General features: G+C 47.3%; 1 protein-coding gene across 5 annotated transcripts in view; it reads right to left on the reverse strand.

Annotated features, from left to right (window-relative positions):
- MYO9A (myosin IXA) overlaps nucleotides 1-17,318 on the reverse strand; it is a 169,347-nt gene that overhangs the window by 70,654 nt on the left and 81,375 nt on the right. For all 5 annotated transcript variants that reach the window (XM_027724157.2, XM_027724137.2, XM_027724165.2 and 2 more), the window contains one exon: nucleotides 14,098-14,187. In XM_027724157.2, the coding sequence (XP_027579958.2) occupies nucleotides 14,098-14,187 (90 nt within the window). The remainder of the gene's footprint in view (nucleotides 1-14,097; nucleotides 14,188-17,318) is intronic.

A 17,318-nucleotide genomic window follows, 5' to 3' on the forward strand; every position in this document is an offset into this window, starting at 1 on the left:
GACTTAACAAGCACAGCTGGAAAGTGAGTGAGCACCAAAACGACTCAGAGCCCTAATGAGGATTAAATACCTGGGGAGTTTATTAACTCTGACAACCCTTATCCCATCTCCCAGCATTATGCAAATCTGGGCACAGCCATAACGATGTGCTGAGTGACTCCACCGGGCAACACGGCCAAACTTCAACACTTTTTGGTCAGTGCAAGGCTGTTAAATCCCAATTGTTCAGCAGAGGACAACGCAGATGTGGGAGCAAGGTCAGTGCACCCACTCCAGATTTTCTACAAGCTACGAGTACTTGAGAAGGGAATGTTTCAGACTGGAAAATTCCTTGGATCTAGAAGAGAAGATTTGTTAGAAGACAGCCTGACCTGTTGCCTTGTTTTAGCCCAGCAGACGACTTGGTGCTTTGCTGTCAGCTCCAAAAGATTTGTTGGCCTTTTCTTCCTCCAGTTTTCCAGCATTCTCCCTGGAGACTGTGGGTGTGTGCACCTCACGAGGGATGTTATCCACATTACTTGTTCACACTGGGTAAACCCGTCGCCAGCATTTCCCTACAAACGCAAAAACTCCCACCCATCCCCAAAAATCTGGCTTTACAAGCAACTCTCCGTGTAATTTTCCCAAGGAGAACCTGCAACAGCTTCAAAAATTCAGCTGTTAAACAGGAATGACCTCGATACAGCCATAGGAACCACCTATGGATTCTTTCTCTCCCGATGACCCAGCAGCTCTTCCGGAATGAAGCCACGTGTGCGGGTGTTTCCTGCCCTCCAGGAGGAAGACAAGCAACAATTCCCCTTTCAGACCCCCATCAACACACACCTCACAACTCCAGTAATTCCAGGCTGGTCAGAAACGTTTCTTTCCAGGTATGGAGTTTGCAAGACTTGGTGCAAAACACAAAGACATGAGCAGTTCAGTGATTTAAGTAAAGTCAGGCACCACAAAATACCTTTTCTGCTTCTGTGGAGCAGAAACAGAGATTACTCTTCCCTCCAGGAAATCAGATCTGAGCACAGGAAGAGACAAAATATCCCCTTTTCCTTTAGGGCCTTTGATGGGCTTCCTAGAATTTCTATACAAGGATGAAAGGTGCTTCCAATGAAATATTCAGGAAGAAAAAAGCAGCACCAGAATTCTTACTCTTCAGGAAATCCCTCCAAAACCCCAGTCGGGATATGGATTTTTAGTGGCTCTCTGGGAGCCTTATTTGTTTGCTTTCCTTTTAACACATGAAATACATTTTCAATGCGTTCCCCCAGGAATCAATTGGCATTTCTGCTCCCAGGGATTTGGCACTAAATCCCAGGAACCTGTTGATACCCTACCACAGAAATAATTTAGCGAGTTATCCTCATACACAGGGTTTGATTTTCCTTATCATTTGATGGCTGCTTTAAAATCCTTACCAGCCATTCCCATTTTTCCCCCCCATTTAATCTTGAAGGTGAAATTTAGCTTCATAATTACATCTGTACTTACTGGAACACAAATGCCTCATTCCAAGATGACTCAGAGGACAAAACCACATTTTAATACCTACTGAATTTTGCCATGGTATTTACCTAAGATTTTCAGCTGAAAATCTCCCTCCTTCCATCACTTCTGTGGGTTTAAGTGCTATATTTAATTTCCAAATAGGGGAAAAATCAGGAAAAAAAAGTGTATTTGTTTTCTTCTTTGCCTCAAACTATCTATTCACCAAAAATTATGCTGCATGTAGGAGTAAAAAATGAAAGAAATCAGTTTTTATTCTAAAAAAACCCACATTTATGTCTTTTTTTTTTAAATATAGGTATTAGCGATGCTTGGCAAGTGTGAAGAGGAATTATCTGAGATTAGAACAAGCAAAACCAAGAGCAATTCAAGCTCTTGGATCTCCTAAAGGGATCTAATGACCAGGAAGAGAAGCCAACCCCCTGTTCCCAGTAAGCCTTGGATGTGCAGTCAATGGGAAACAGTCCACCAAGGCACAATGGTGATAATGATCATCATTAATTAAGTGATTAAATAAAGCAAACCAAAAATACATCTTGATTTCAGTAGAGTTTAGGGGTGCCAGATACTACTGAAGGGCTCGTGTCAGAGGAGTGGTGACCACATGGACTAAAATACTACAAAAATCCCATTTTTCTCTCTGACACTGTTATTGCTCCACAAGGGCTGGGAAAAACCACATATGGAAGGTGGTTCCAGCTTGGCTTTGTAGCTGTAGGGAGAGGAACAGTGCTGAGGGTGGTTTGTTGGGACTGTCACTGCTGTTCTGAGATGGAGCAGCATCTAAGGAAGGGAGAGACACTGTGAGAGCTAAATTAGGGAAGGAGCAGAAAATGGGGGGGGGTGGTGAGGAAGGAGAGTAGCACCACAAACAAAACCTGCCACCACATCTACGGCTCATCACCAAAGCTGAGAGAACACTGCTGGGTTGGAAAAAAAAGAGACAAAAACCACTAAGTGGCTTGAATTAGGCAAGGCCTAAATCCATCTTCTGGTCCTAATGCAGGTTTTAGTGCCTCACTTACAGAATCAGAGGGGTTTGGGTGGGAAGGGACATTACAGTTCATCCAGTTCCACCCCCTGCCATGGGCAGGGACACCTTCCACTAGCCCAGGTTGCTCCAAGCCCCATCCAACCTGGCCTTGGACACTTCCAGGGATGGGGCAGCCACAGCTTCTCTGGCCAACCTGGGCCAGGGCCTCCCCACCCTCACACCCAACAATTCCTTCCCAGTATCCCATCTACCCCTGCCCTCCGGCAGTGGGAAGCCATTCCCCCTTGCCCACGCTGTGGGATCAGCCCAGGGCATGGTTGGTTTCGGGGCTGTGAGTGCCCACGGATGGATCACGGCGAGTTTTTCATCAGCCAAAACTGATCTTCCACCAGGTTCGTTCCATCGAGTGGGTCCCAAGCCCCCCACACGTGGGCACATGGAGCACTGTGGGTTCATGGAGCACTGTGGGTTCCTGCTCTCCCACTCCCTTCCCACTTGTACCTGAACACGTTGCATGTTTGGTTTGATCCACAGCAATGGATTGAGTGGTTTTTGTGGTTCCCCTCTGGCTCATGGGACATGGGCTGAGACAAGCAGGATTAGGGGTTTTTTTTTCAAACAGAGGCTTAACACCCAGAGGAAAGTGCTCTTGCAGGATATCAGACTCTGGCTTAATCCCTGTCTTGGCATCCAGGAGTGTTATATCATGCTCGGGCTGGAGAAGGGTGATGTCATTTTCCACACTCGTATTTTATCTTCACATCATATTCAAAGCCTGTCGTTCCCCTGGGTGCTTTCCCTAAGAGAGCTCCAACCCTCAACGCACCACGTTGACTTCAGCCTGCAAAAAGGTTCTTTAATGATTTTCCTCCTCCCAATTAAAGGAGGAGGAAAAATAGCTTTAAAAGCATCAGTGAAAGAAGAGGAGTGAAAGATGCAGGTTTTAATTTCTAACAGAAAAAAAAAAAAAAGAGGAAAAGTTCATTTAAAAACAGTACAAACTTTCCTGCAAAGGCTCATTTTTATGCTTTACTTCTAGAAGTGTACCTGTAAACTCTAGATTTTAAAAACCAACGAAACTCCAAAGCCCTGCACTATCCCTGGCTCCTGCCACATCCTGGCACGAACCTTCCCCTCTCCCTCTGGAGCTGGGAGGCAGCGAGGGTGTCCTGCCAACAGATTTCATCCAAGAGATGCAAGTGGCGATGATGTTTTCCAGAACTTATGCGTGGATTTTCCAATGAGAAAAAATAGCCTGGAATGTCACTCCCATATGATGCTGCGTCGTGCCCCAACACGACACCGAAACATGGATTTTGTCACTACATCAGTTACAAAGTTCCCAGATTCACAGGGGTCTTTTGGTACCAGTTTCCAACTTCACGTATCAAACACCTTCCCGTGCTCTCCCTTCTCCAGCACCCACTTCCCAGTGCCTTCCGTGACCACCTGCCTTGGACCGATTTCCCGGTCTCTTTATAATCACCTGCTTGGACAAAGGTCCCTCTCCATTACTCAGAGGTACTTTCAGGGGATTTCCCAAACCCTGCCAACACCCTTCCCAAAAAATCCCAACAGGAGAAGTCAAATCAATGCATTTATCCAGAGTGAAAACCTTCCTGCGTCAATATATCCCCAGGCTGACAACTCAGTCCTTCAGAGCTAATTGTTTACCTGCTACCATAGGAGATAACAAAACACTAATTATAAAAAAAAATAATTATTTAAAAAGATATCATTAAAACCATTTTGAATATTTTCACCATGGGCCAGTGTGTCCATCCTGCTGGCCAAGGGGTGGGCAGGGGAGGGGGGAGGTTCTTCCCCTCTGCCCCCTCAGGTGAGACTCCACCTGCAGAGCTGCCTCCAGCTCTGGGGAACAACAGCACAAGGATGTGGAGCTGCTGGAGCGAGTCCAGAGGAGGCCACAGAGCTGCTTCAAGGGCTGGAGCCCCTCTGCTCTGGAGACAGGCTGGGAGAGCTGGGGGTGTTCACCTGGAGAAGAGAAGCTCCAGAAGACCTTCCAGAGCCTAAAGGGGCTCCAGGAGAGCCGGAGAGGGACTTGGGACAAGGGATGGAGAGACAGGCCAAGAGGCAACAGCTTCCCGCTGCCAGAGGAGATCCCACTGCCAGTTAGTTTGGATATTGGGAAGGAACTGTTGGATGTGAGGGTGGGGAGGCCCTGGCACAGGTTGCCCAGAGAAGCTGTGGCTGCCCCATCCCTGGAAGTGTCCAGGGCCAGGTTGGATGGGGCTTGGAGCAACCTGGTCTGGTGGAAAGTGTCCCTGCCCACAGCAGGGAGTGGAATTAGATTTCTTGAAGGTCCCTTCCGACCCAAACCATGCTGTGATTCCATGATTCTCACACTATTTGACACACAATCCTAATGAAATGGCTCGTGTCATTCCTGTGCTAACAACATGGGAACTGTCAGTGTGCTCCTGCAACTGCCCTCTCCTAACTCATCCTCTTGGCATTACATGGATGGAAATCAGGAAAATAAAGTGAAAAATCTCAAGGAGAACATCTTATGTGGATATGTTGAAGACACACCTGTTGTGTCTCACTGGTGGCAGGGCAGGTTTGGAAAAGGACAGATGGGAGACCCCAGCCCCAACCCCATCCCATCCCATCCCAGAGCAGAGCCTGCTAGTTATGGTTAGAGCTGATTTGAAGTCTCTAAAGTTGTCCTACTGCAGCTGACTGTCTGTGATCTGCTGTGGTTACGCTTTTCACAACCAGCCCTCAAGTCACAGTTAAGAGCAAAGGGAACCAACACAAATCTTGTTAGCAATTTTCCCCAACTCTCAACAGCAGAGTCACATGGCTCCAGACATCATCCTCCTAAAAAGATTTCAGTCACAGCCCTTGGATTTGGGCAGTGTGGTTAGAAAATAGCATCTGTGACAGATCAAAAGAGAAAAGGAAAGAAAAAAACCACTCTCTCTTCCAGAAAACAAGGCTGTGGTTCTCCCTGTGGAGGAGAGGATGAGAGAAGAGACATGGGGATGACCCCCACTGAAAGGGACTTTTAGAGCAATCACAGAGCTGCAGAAGTTCAGAGCCAGCAGGCAGCCAAATTGGAAGGGTCCAAGGCAACAAAAAGGAGTTTTTCTCCACCTTTGTTCATCCAGAGACTGTTGTATCAACAGCACGAACTGAGCTCCCATCCAGGCCATGTTTTCACAGGGAACGGGGGACATAAATCAGTTAATAAGTTACTTAGTAGCAGGAGAAGTTGTTGTGTGACCTGATGTGAGGAGGAACATGGAGGCCACCTCCAGAGCAATTTGCTCAGTACTTCACAGGCACAACACACCTCCAGCCCCACCGAGGTGGCCGAGGCACCACCAAAAATAGCACCCGAGCTTTTGTAAGCGAAGTCCCACCTTTCTACTGGCCCTTCCCAAGTAGAGGGACATCATAGAAAAACTTGTTGTGCCAGTGCATCAGCATCATCAGTACAGGCTATTTTTACTTTTTTTTTTTTGGCAAACTTCCTCAAAGGGGAATTATTTCTCCTCACACCTCAGCTGCCACTGCTGGAGAGGCAAAGGCTGTGCAGCACACCCTGCACAGCCACGGAGCTCCTACACCCCCTCCTCCTTCAGCCACTGACAAACAGCCTCAGGCTGAGAAAAAAAAAATCAACCTAAACTTAATCAGGTTGGGACTGTACACAAAAAAAACCATATTCCAAGCAACTGTACCAAAATAACATCCCACGTGGGAAGAGCTGACTCAGTAACCCAGGAGTGGTTTGTTTTCATTCCTTGAAAACTTTTCACATGATCTTAGAAAATTCAGTAACTAAAAGGACTCGGCGAAATTAAAGTGCCTTTTCAGTAATCAGATGTAATTAAAAGAATCCTTTAAAGGGCTGAGAATGGATTTGAGGATAGGAAGGCAGTTGGAGCAGGAGGTTGGTTCCAGGCAGAGTAGGCCATGGAAAGTCACCATTTCCCTTCCTGAAGTCCTGATTTTGGACTTTGTTCAGGAATCCTGAAATCCCAACGTCTTCCTTGTTTTTCCAGGCATTAGTGCCAAATAAATAGCAGCAACACCCAGGATTTTCCATGGTGGCACAGGGCATCTGACTGACTGGAAGAGCTTTGGTATATGAGGATGTGGCTGCCTAATTCCTGGAAGTGTCCAAGGCCAGGTTGGACGGGGTTTGGAGCAACCTGGGCTAGTGGAAGGTGTCCCTGCCCATGACAGGGGTTGGAAGGAGATTGGTAAGGTCCCTTCCAACCCAAACCACTCTGAGATTCTATGAAGATCAGCAGTTTGAGAGATCCTCAGAAACAAACTCTTACACCAGATCCCAGATCACCTCCCACACTCCACTTCGCGGGAATGTCAGGGCAGAGAATCATATAATAAAGTGAAAACAGGATAAAAAAAACCACCCATGTTGATGAACTCAGTCTTCCCGAAAAAGAAAAGATGCTGCATCCCATGCAGGAATTCCCTGCAGCAATGCATACAGGACACCAGTGACAAAACCACTACTCATCTCATCCCTATTGCATCACCAGGCACAGGGAAAAATGAGAAACTTCATCCCACAAAAAGGTTTCTTTTGAAGTTCTACCCTCTCAGGTTGCCCTGAGACGCTTGTTTGCCTCTTCAAAGCTTTGTGAGGTTTCAGTTTTATTCCCTGACTATTTTTCTGTTAATTCTGAACACACTCATCAACAGCAGCTCTTCAAAGGGATCCTGCTGAGCTCCTCACATAATAACCCGTGGTGACAATGAGTCTCCCAAGCTAATGGGCTTTGGGATAAGTAGGTGCTTCCAGCAGTTTTGCTACTTTCTATTCCATTAAGTGTCCTCGTGCTTCAGGACTGACAATTTTCATCCCACTTTCTTCACGCTATTAATTATTTTGTCTCGTTCCCACTTTTTCTCCTCTAATATTTTCAGGCTCGGGATTAGTTGCAACTGTGATCTCTCCCTTTGTTGTTTTTTTTAACATCTTAGGTAATGTTATGCCGTTTGGCCCTGGAACTCCATTCCTTTTCCCTTATAATGGTCTGAAAAGGCATCAGACAGTCCCACTACAAGGACGTAAGAGAATGAAACATCAGCTCTTTGCTGTAATGAAATACTTTTTTCCTTTCATTATGCTCTGCTCTGCTTGGCTTCTCTATCTTGTGTGTCTGCCAATTAACCGTTAATGTGCTGAAAATTAAATGCTCATGTTGAAAATTCAATGTTCTCCCTGATCTGAAGCCCCAAACGCCCCAAATAACCATCCTGTGGTGGTTATTCCTGGATGTGCCAAGTGTTTTGTGTTCCTTAGGAAAAACTCATCCCAGGTACAGAAGGTCGGGGTGAAGGAACACTTGGTGACATGAAAAAATAGCATTGAATGGTTTTGTGGTACCAGAAGGGACAGATGTGTCTGTCCCACTGCTCCTGGGCAAAGGTTCTCTCCTCTCCCCTTCTCCCAAAGGACACAAACCCAACTCTTCTCCCATTCCAAGAACTTTCTCTGGGTCAGCTGAGCCAGCACAGACCCAGGGACAATGAGCATGAGAGGATAAAAGGACAAGGAAAGCAAAGGCTGGCAGGAGACCGGGACTGTCTCCTCCTGCCCTACTGCCCCACTAAAAACATGGATTAATGCTTGTCACCCCCTGTTTGTTTCTGCACATCCCAGATTTTCAGGAGCCAGAATATTTGGGTTTGCAAATCTCACCTGAACTGCACCAGCTTTCCTACCTAATCACAGGGTGATTCCACATGGACCTACAGCTGCACCTGCTCATGCAGAATAAAAAGCCTTGCACAGATTCATTGGCAGTTTGGGTGCTCTGCTCACAGAACAGCTCGATGGTCCTTCCATGGCTACGTGACACCTGCACAGAGAACCAGCTGCTAAAGAGCTTCCAGCCACCCAAACAGAGACATGATCCCAGGATCCCAGCTCGGTTTGGGCTGGAAGGGACTTTCAAGATCATCTAATTTTCCCCCCTGCCATGGGCAGGGACACCTTCCACCAGATCAGGTAGCTCCAAGTCCCATCCAAGCTGGCCTCGAACACTTTCAGAGGTGGGGTAGCCACAGCTCCTCTGGGCAACCTGGGCCAGGGCTCACCACCCTCATGCCCAACAATTCCTTCCCAATGTCCCATCTATCCCTGCCCTCCAACAGTGGGAAGCCATTCCCCCTTGGCCTGTCCCTCCAGGCGCTTGTCCCAAGTCCCTCTCCAGCTCTCCTGGAGCCCCTTTAGGCTCTGGCAGGAACTCTCAGGTCTCCCTGGAGCTTCTCTTCTCCAGCTGAACACCCCCAGCTCTCCCAGCCTGTCTCCAGAGCAGAGGGGCTCCAGCCCTTGGAGCAGCTCCATGGCCTCCTCTGGACTCGCTCCAGCAGCTCCATGTCCTTGTGCTGTTGGACCCCAGAGCTGGAGGCAGCTCTGCAGGGGGGTCTCACCTGAGGGGGCAGAGTCCCACCCTCACCTGCTGCCCACGCTGTGGGATCAGCACAGGAGACATGGAGAGGTTTCAGGGCTGCTGCCCAACATCTGCTCCACAACATCTGCTTCTAACTGGACACACAACTTAGTCCCTTAGGTTCCTTTGGGATTTGGGATACCCATTTTCCACTTACAATTATGAGCAAACAGTAAGTTAAATACAAGGCTTGTTTATAGTGACACTCATCACATCAAACAACCAGCTCCCAACAGCTTTCCAAAATTAAAGGAATGGAAGAATCAGGTCAGTTGTTGCCCAAGAAGTTGTCTCACATCTTTTATTTCCCTTCTGTTGTGCAATTTCCCATCAGATTTCTGCTGGAAGTGTGAATTAATTCGTTAACTAACCCTTAGGGATAAAATGTCCTTGATCACAAACGGCTGAAAATTATAAGGATCTGTCAAAATAAAGCATTTTAACAATAAAATACCAACAGAGTTATATTGAAAACATAATGGAAACAACCTTCTTTTTTCTGGAGGAATGTAAAAGAGGGTTCACTAACAGATGTATTTACTTTGATAACAAGTTTTTCCTCATCAGATGAAGAACATGGAAAAAAATGCAGAAACTGGCGAAAAACAGAGAAGTAGGCGATGGACACCAGGCTGATAAAGGGAACAGATGGGATGGAAACAGGGTGGGGATGGCTGAGGAGCTTGGACATGGGGCTCATCTCTGGCATGATGGAAAGGGGGAATGGAACCACCAAGCAAGACTGGATTTGAGAGAGGTAAATGACTGTGAGTCAAGGCATAAACTCCTGGCCTTGGAGCCCTTCAGCAGAGATGGAAAAAAACTGAATTCTTTGAATTATATAGAAGCAGGAAGACAGACATGGCCCAGGAGGGCAGTTCCTCACACAGATTAACAGGGTGCTCAGATTACAAGTAGGATCAAGAGAAAGATTTTTAACAACCCCCAAGGTCTCCACCAAGATTTGATCTAATGCTCTGCTCCCCTGTTGGCCGCATGTTTCCTACCAACCATCAGTCAAGGCATTTGATATTTATTTGGATTTTTCCTTTTGAATACTTGAATTGTGGCTTATGAAACTTTTCCACCTCTGCAGGAGAACTGAAAAGTAGTAACACATGAAAAAAAAGCCCAGAGTCTGGAGTTGGGGGGCACTTGGAGAAGGACAACAGCAACCCAGAGCAGGCATTATTTACTGCCGTTAAAATCCCATTTTTCCCAATTTCACCAACGTGCCTGCTATATTTTACCTTATTAGGGAGAATGTGACTGTGGCTGCAGAGATGCCCTGTGTTTAGGACAGATCTTAATCCAAACAGCCCAGTCAACCCTCATACCACTGATGGCTTTACTGCTTCCACAGCCTTTTCCAAAGGTCCTTCCCACTGCATTTGATTTGCTAAATAAATGGACCTGTCCAGCTCGCTGTTCCCAAACGCTCCACTGTGATTTCTCTGGAAACCCATGGACTGCTCCTGGCTCCATTAATCCACCATCTCACTCCCAATAAAGACATTGGCAGCTGTTTTGGACACTGACCCAAGCCCTGAGAACACAAGTGCCACCTTTCATGTCCGTGCAGCCTTTTCCCTGAGTTTATCGACAGCCTAAAGCTCCTCAACCTTCGCGCCTGCCCAAACTGCGCCGGCGTCTCAAACACTGCATCAAAACCCCATCCAGCTGCTATAAAAGGGAAAATGAATGGTTGCAGGAGCAGCTCTGGGGCAGATGAGCCAGCGTGGCTCAGGAGATAAGAGGCAGCTGCCAGAGGTAAAGAGAAGCATTATTTATGGATGTGCTGCCCTTGCTCATTGGAATTTCGGAGGCACTGGGGATGCAGCTGGAGAGCTACAATCAAACCCATGTTTGCCATCAGTGCCACAGCCTGGAGAGGCTGTAGCTACAAAGGAGTGTTGTTTCCCTTCAGAAGTAGGACTCTCCTTGGCTGCCTTCTCCTTCATTTCTGAAATTGCAGCAGCGACACGGGAGCGTCCTCGAACGTTAACACCATGGTGAGACACCCCCTCTTACTGATTCACTGATGATTTAGAAAACCTGTTGGCACATTACCCTTTGCAGGGTCTTCCTGAAGAACCACATGCTCCTTCTATAATCCTGGGAATATCCCAAGGATGGGCACTGACTACCCAGCAAGAAGCAATAGATGGCACCCTGAAATGGGAGTTCAGTTCACAACCATTTATCCGCTCCTCCCTATGGCCCTGCTCGAGCAGGTGCTGCTGCCACACACCTCGTACCTTCCTGGGTGAGATAAAGTAAAATGAAACCTTAGTTGTGCTGGGGCACACCTAAGGCACTGGTTTTGCTTTCTTGGAGTTCTGACTTTTTCTGGATTTCAACTGAACATTTGAACCTGTTAATCTGATTTAGATGATACATTCTCAGGCTGGTTTGGGTTGAATCATCTCATTCCACCCCTTGCCATGGCCAGGGACACCTTCCACTAGCCCAGGTTGCTCCAAGCCCCATCCAACCTGGTCTTGGACACTTCCAGGGATGGGGCAGCCACAGCTTCTTTCTACCACCTGAAGATCAGTAGATCCATCGGGCTCTTCTTGATGGTGTAAACAAGCAAGGACATGTCCAAGTGACACTTTTAAAACCCTTTTTTTGAGAGCCACTGCAACACAGTCTTTTCCAGACAAACTCCCCCGAAATTTTCAGTGCATCAAGCTGTGAAAAAACCCTCCAGCATCTGCAAAGTAAAGCAGCAGCTCAATACACCAGGAAAAGCAGCTGCCTATGAGGTACAGAGGTTGTGGTGGGACAGTCATGTCTGAAAACCCTCAAAACCACAATCCCTCCATCCCTTTGAGCCAACTCTAAAGCTCTTTTGTTAAACACACAGGAAGAATAACCATCCCATTGGTTGCCAACAGCCCAATGAGTCATGAGTGGGGATTATCAGACATCAATAGTCTTTGTAAAGTCCCAAAATGCCAAATGAATCCCACTCTTCCTTCCTGACTGAGACGGATCTGAATTTAAGTCCCCTCTCCTACGCCCTGAGCCAGAGGAAGACCAGGAGAGGCCTCTTATCATGGGGAGGCTCCAGTCAGAGCAACTCAAATTCTGCTCTGTGGAGCATGAGCAGGTCAGTGGTGAACCTGCTCTAAAGTGAGGTCACTGGGGGCTAAAATGTGATCAGGATGCTGATGTTGGAAGGAGGTGAACACAAAGCAGGGGTGGTGCTCATCTTTCAACACAATTCACAGCTTCTTACAAAATGATTTCATCACAGAGATTCCATCAACATTTCCCAAGGGAGCCTGGTGCTTCTCTGTCCTCCCCCACCACAACTCACCCAGATCTTTCATTTCTTTGACTGGATACTGGTGACAAATCTCTCTAAGTGAACACATGAGATTTGTGAGCAGTGACATCACCAGCAACATTTTGGGAAGCAGTTGAGAAACTCATTTTCAGTCTCAAGAGGGTTCTTTGATCTCAACAGAAAGAGCAGCAAGGTAAGACTGTTTCCAGCTGTTTCAATCCAAAACAGCTGTTGGGCAGCAGGGGAGGGGGGATTTTGCCCCTCTGCCCCCTCAGGTGAGACCCCCCTGCAGAGCTGCCTCCAGCTCTGGGGAACAACAGCACAAGGAGGTGGAGCTGCTGGAGAGAGTCCAGAGGAGGCACCAAGATGATCAGAGGGATGGAGCAGCTCTGCCATGAGGAAAGGCTGAGAGAACTGGGATTGTTCAGCCTGGAGAAGAGAAGGCTCTGGGGCGACCTAATTGTGACCTTCCAGTACCTGAAGTAGCTGACAGGATGGAGAGAGACTATTGACAATGGCCAGGGGGAATAGAACAAGGGGCAATGGTTTCCCACTGCCAGAGGGCAGCGTTAGATGGGATACTGGGAAGGAATTGTTGGGCATGAGGGTGGGGAGGCCCTGGCACAGGTTGGCCAGAGAAGCTGTGGCTGCCCCATCCCTGGAAGTTTGGACGGGGCTTGGAGCAACCTGGGCTAGTGGAAGGTGTCCCTGCCCATGGCAGGGGGTGGAATGAGATCATCTTTAAGGTCCCTTCGAACCCAGGTCATTCTGTGACTCTAAGTAACCTCCAGCAGAAGGGTAGTTATAAAGTTCTAAACTTTTCTAGCCATTTTTTTTAAGTCTGTGCCCAAGACGCAGGAAAAAAGGTAGGAACACCACATCCACTAAATATCCATCACAAAGACACTGCCAGAGCCTCTGGGCGCCCTTTGTTAGGGGAGATTCAAGCCTTGCACAAAGGCAACAATTAACTTTTAAAGATAAAAGCTGGTAACAGTTGCTGAGCTGAAACACACAATCTCAAAAGGGGAGAAAAGATACTTTTTTTTTTTCCTGTAAAAAGGAGACAAAATATCTCCAGCTGACCCCCAACAACACACCATGTGTTGAGTTCTTTGCAGCACACCAGGCTGCTCTCCCAGACACTACTCAAGACGTTGCAAATTCTTACATGAAGCTACAATTAAACTGGGGGACAGAAGAACAGGAGAGGCAAAACAAGGAGCTCAGCAAGAACAGAACTTATGTATTTTGGGGGTTGTAAAAGGAAAAAGAGGTGTTTCTGTGAGTAATTCAAAATTCCTGAAAATCCCATTTTGATCAGACATAAGACCCTCGAGTCTGGGAGCAGCTGGTGGAGTTGTGGCTGTTCCAAAGGCCCACAGAAGGACACAGGTTGTGAGGGGTCTGAGGGAAAGCTAATGGGAGTCTCCTATAGAGACCCCTGCTCCTGCCACACAGGAACCAGCACTAAGGTAGGCTTTGGAACCCAGGGAAAATGTCCGGGGGTCTTGGATCCCCCCTCTGCTGTGGGATGAATCGGTGCCACAGTCAAGGAATGACATGTGGAGATTAATCAGAGACACTCAGCAACACCCAACTGTGCTCTGGAGAACTCTTACACAGCCACAAGTCGTTAAACCACTTCAGACCCATCAGAATAAAGTGCAAATCTTCCAGGAACGGCACAGAAGGGAAGCCAATCCTTTTCTAAATTCATCCCCATTAGCTTCTCCCACATTATTTTGACCTAAATAAATAAAAGCTGAAAGAAACTCCGAGTGTACAACTTCAGGCACTGAAAACCATCCCCAGAGTTGCCTTTTTAAGAATAAACATCACGTACTGACCTCTGCTAGTTTGTATGGCAAGATCAGCTTCTCCCCCACTGTCACCGTCTTCCTGGTCACCAGGGCCTCAAACAGCATCTCTTCCTTCACCTAAAACAAAAATACTGATGTTAAGGATTGTTTCAGGAATCATTTATTTTAAAATTCAGGGTTTTTTTTAAAAAGAGAACAGCGTTTCAAGTTAAAAAAATCAAAATTCTGTGAAAAGGTTTTCAAATTCAAAATTTACAAATAGAATTAAAAACAAATAATGAAAACACTTGGCAGCCCTTGGCAGTGTTAAGGTCAATGGATAAGAACAAGGCAGCCATAGGGAGGAGCCAACTCAGCATTAGAAACCAGACATCACAGTGTCCAAAGAAACCTGATTTCCTGCATTTCCAGCATTTCCCATGGGTTTCCTTCCTTCCTGATGCAGCTCCTCCCTCCCACACTTCTTGTTGGTAAAAAAGTTCACTTTCTAGCACTGTCAAGATGAAGTCACACAAATTATTCTCTAATCAGCCAAACAGTGTCATCAGTTTAAGAGATATCCAAGTGTATTCAGGGGTTTTTTTGGTGCTTTTCAGCGTGGAGAGGAATTAGGAGGAAGAAACCTTTGGAAAAGCACTTGAGATTTACTCCCTAAAGCTCCCTGGTGAGGTGACAATCCCCAATCAGCTCTCACAGGAATTGGTTTGCAGAACAAAACTCAGTTGTGTGAACAGATGCTTCAGTCAACAGGTCAATGGTGCCCACAAATGAAGTGGTACCTGGTACCTCCTATTTTGACATGCCAGAGAGGAACTCAGCAGGTGCCCTCTCTGCCAGGATACATCAGTTAGACCTGAATACTTGGGGTTTTGACTGATCTTTGCTAAATTTCCATGACAAAATTTCCATGATTTTGTGGGTGAAAATCTTGGAGCCCAGAACTCGTGGATATGGGTCGATACAGAGATGACGTTGCTTGAGAAGCTGCACAGAAGTCTCTCCTCCCTGAAGGACTCCATGCAGACCCCAGAGATGTTCAGAACATCTCTGGGGAAGGCCAAAATCCACATTCCTGAGGCCATCCAAGGCCACATTTTTATCGCAGGGAAACAATTTGTGAAAATGGGAAACTTTGTGGTTTAACAATTGGACTCAATGGGCTCAGAGGTCTTTTCCAACTGAAACAATTCTCTGATTGGATGTACTTTGACTTATTGGTTTAATCCAGGAATTAGGCCCCATAGACCCCACAGGACACACAGACCCCATAAGCCCACAGACTCCATGGGCCTCATAAGCCACAATGCCCCATAGGCCCCACAGGCCTTATAGGCCCCATAGGCTCCAGAGACCCCACAGATCTGACAGGCCACATATGCCCCATAGGCTTCAGAGCCTGAATTAGTATGAAGAGGAATTAGTGTGAAGAGGAAATGCAAAGGAGCTGGTGAAACTCCAGGAATCCCACGAACCATCACAACAGTGATGCTGTTCTGTACAAAAACCTATTTCTACCAAAAATACCGTCCTGGGACTCTCCCTGAGGAACTCCAGGGCATTCCTATAGAACTGACTTTTCCTGAAGCACCAACTAACAAGAACTTGTGGCTGTGGAAAGCAGAAGACATCAAGCCACCTGTACATGATGTCACCCAGCAAGGTTTTTATGTCATTGGAAATCAACACCTCGAGGTTCATCTCATGAGTGCCCAGGACAACTCTGGAGCCCCCAGCTCCCACAGTCTGATTTGACCCTTTAAAATCAGGTGGGGAAAAACATAATCCCCTGGTTCATCCAGAAATCCATAGCAAGATTTCACATTTGTTTTCAGTTCCTCTGCATCCACCAAAATCTGTGATTTTTTTAGTTTTCGTCTCTGGGGGCGAAGTGTGGACACTTTTCCAGCAGGTTGTGACCACAGGACCATCGGCTGCTCTCCCTCAACTGCGTAGCTTGGAGCAAGTGAGTCTCACACCAGCCCTTATACCACTTCAGGGCCGTGCAAACCCACAGCCGGCTCCTCTTAATTATCCCAGGCACCAAGACAGAGGGGTGTCAGATGGTTCCTAATCAAAACAGTCCAATGAAATATCCCTAAACAACATAAATGTTTCCAAGTCCCAGATTTGTCAGCAAACACGGGGATTTTAAACAACTACCCACACCATACCTCCCCATCCCCAGCTCACGTCCAGCCTGGTTTCCTTCTCAGCTTTCAGGACGGATGAGACCTGTGGATGTGGATCCTTCATCTCCTGGCCCGGAGGGATCGCATTGAACCACCCTCTCATAGAGAAACACACTTGGCAAGGATGGGAATGTAATCCCTGCCTCTCCCTGTGTCTCTGCCTGGGATTACCACCCAGTGGAGCTTGATCTCCATTCCTTCATTGCCTCAGAGCACCAACAGCCAGGGCACAGCCAAACCAGCCTGATTGTCACTGAGGGTCACAGTGTGAAGGTACTCGGCTCCTGATGCCAAGGAGGAGCCACTGGAGTTTTCCAAAGATAAACCCTCCGACTAAGGACACCTGGTGCAGCTTCCTCATCGCCTACACCCAACACTTCCTCCTCCAGTAGGTGTGACCCACTGAAATAGGGATAAATCCCATCAGAGCAGAGGAGCAAAGCGGAGAACATCCTTTATTCCTTCACTTTTTGCCTTGGAAGTTCCACTCCTAGGTCTCGTCCTGTGGATCTTTTCTTTCTGGTGCTGAAGGGCATGTCCTGCTCTCCCTCTCAAACATGACCTGGAGGAGCTTATGTCTTAAATCTCCATTTTGTCCCTGTAATTAAGACTTCAGTGCCACATGCGAGTGGAACCAGCGCCAAGGGCTGGATGGGCAGAGCTCCACAACCCAGGGAAGGATGACCGGCTGTGAACGCCGGCGGAGCACGGCGGGAGCCGCCAGGCAAGGGCTGGGCTGGAGCCAAAGCAGGCAGGGATTGCTTCTCCAGCACTGCTGGGCTGTTATCTTAGAGCAGCTGAAGGAAAATGAACCATTTCCAACTGGACAGCAAGAAAACATCAGGTTTTGTCTCTCCTCCCATATTTGAGAGAGGGATTACAGGGCTCAGGGCTTGTTCAAAAGCTGCCTGGGGTGGAGTAACAGCAAATACATTCAGATTTCTATCAGCTCTTCTTGGAAAAGAGCTGGATCTTTTCCTCAGACTTTCTTTCAAATAACCAGAGAGTTAGAAAGGACCTGAGGGAACGGCTGGAGCTGTGTCTGGGGAGGTTTAGGCT

Source organism: Pipra filicauda, unplaced genomic scaffold (genome assembly GCF_003945595.2).
Source record: "Pipra filicauda isolate LSUMZ 115617 unplaced genomic scaffold, ASM394559v2 scaffold287_size946512_pilon, whole genome shotgun sequence".
NCBI classification, from domain to species: domain Eukaryota; kingdom Metazoa; phylum Chordata; class Aves; order Passeriformes; family Pipridae; genus Pipra; species Pipra filicauda.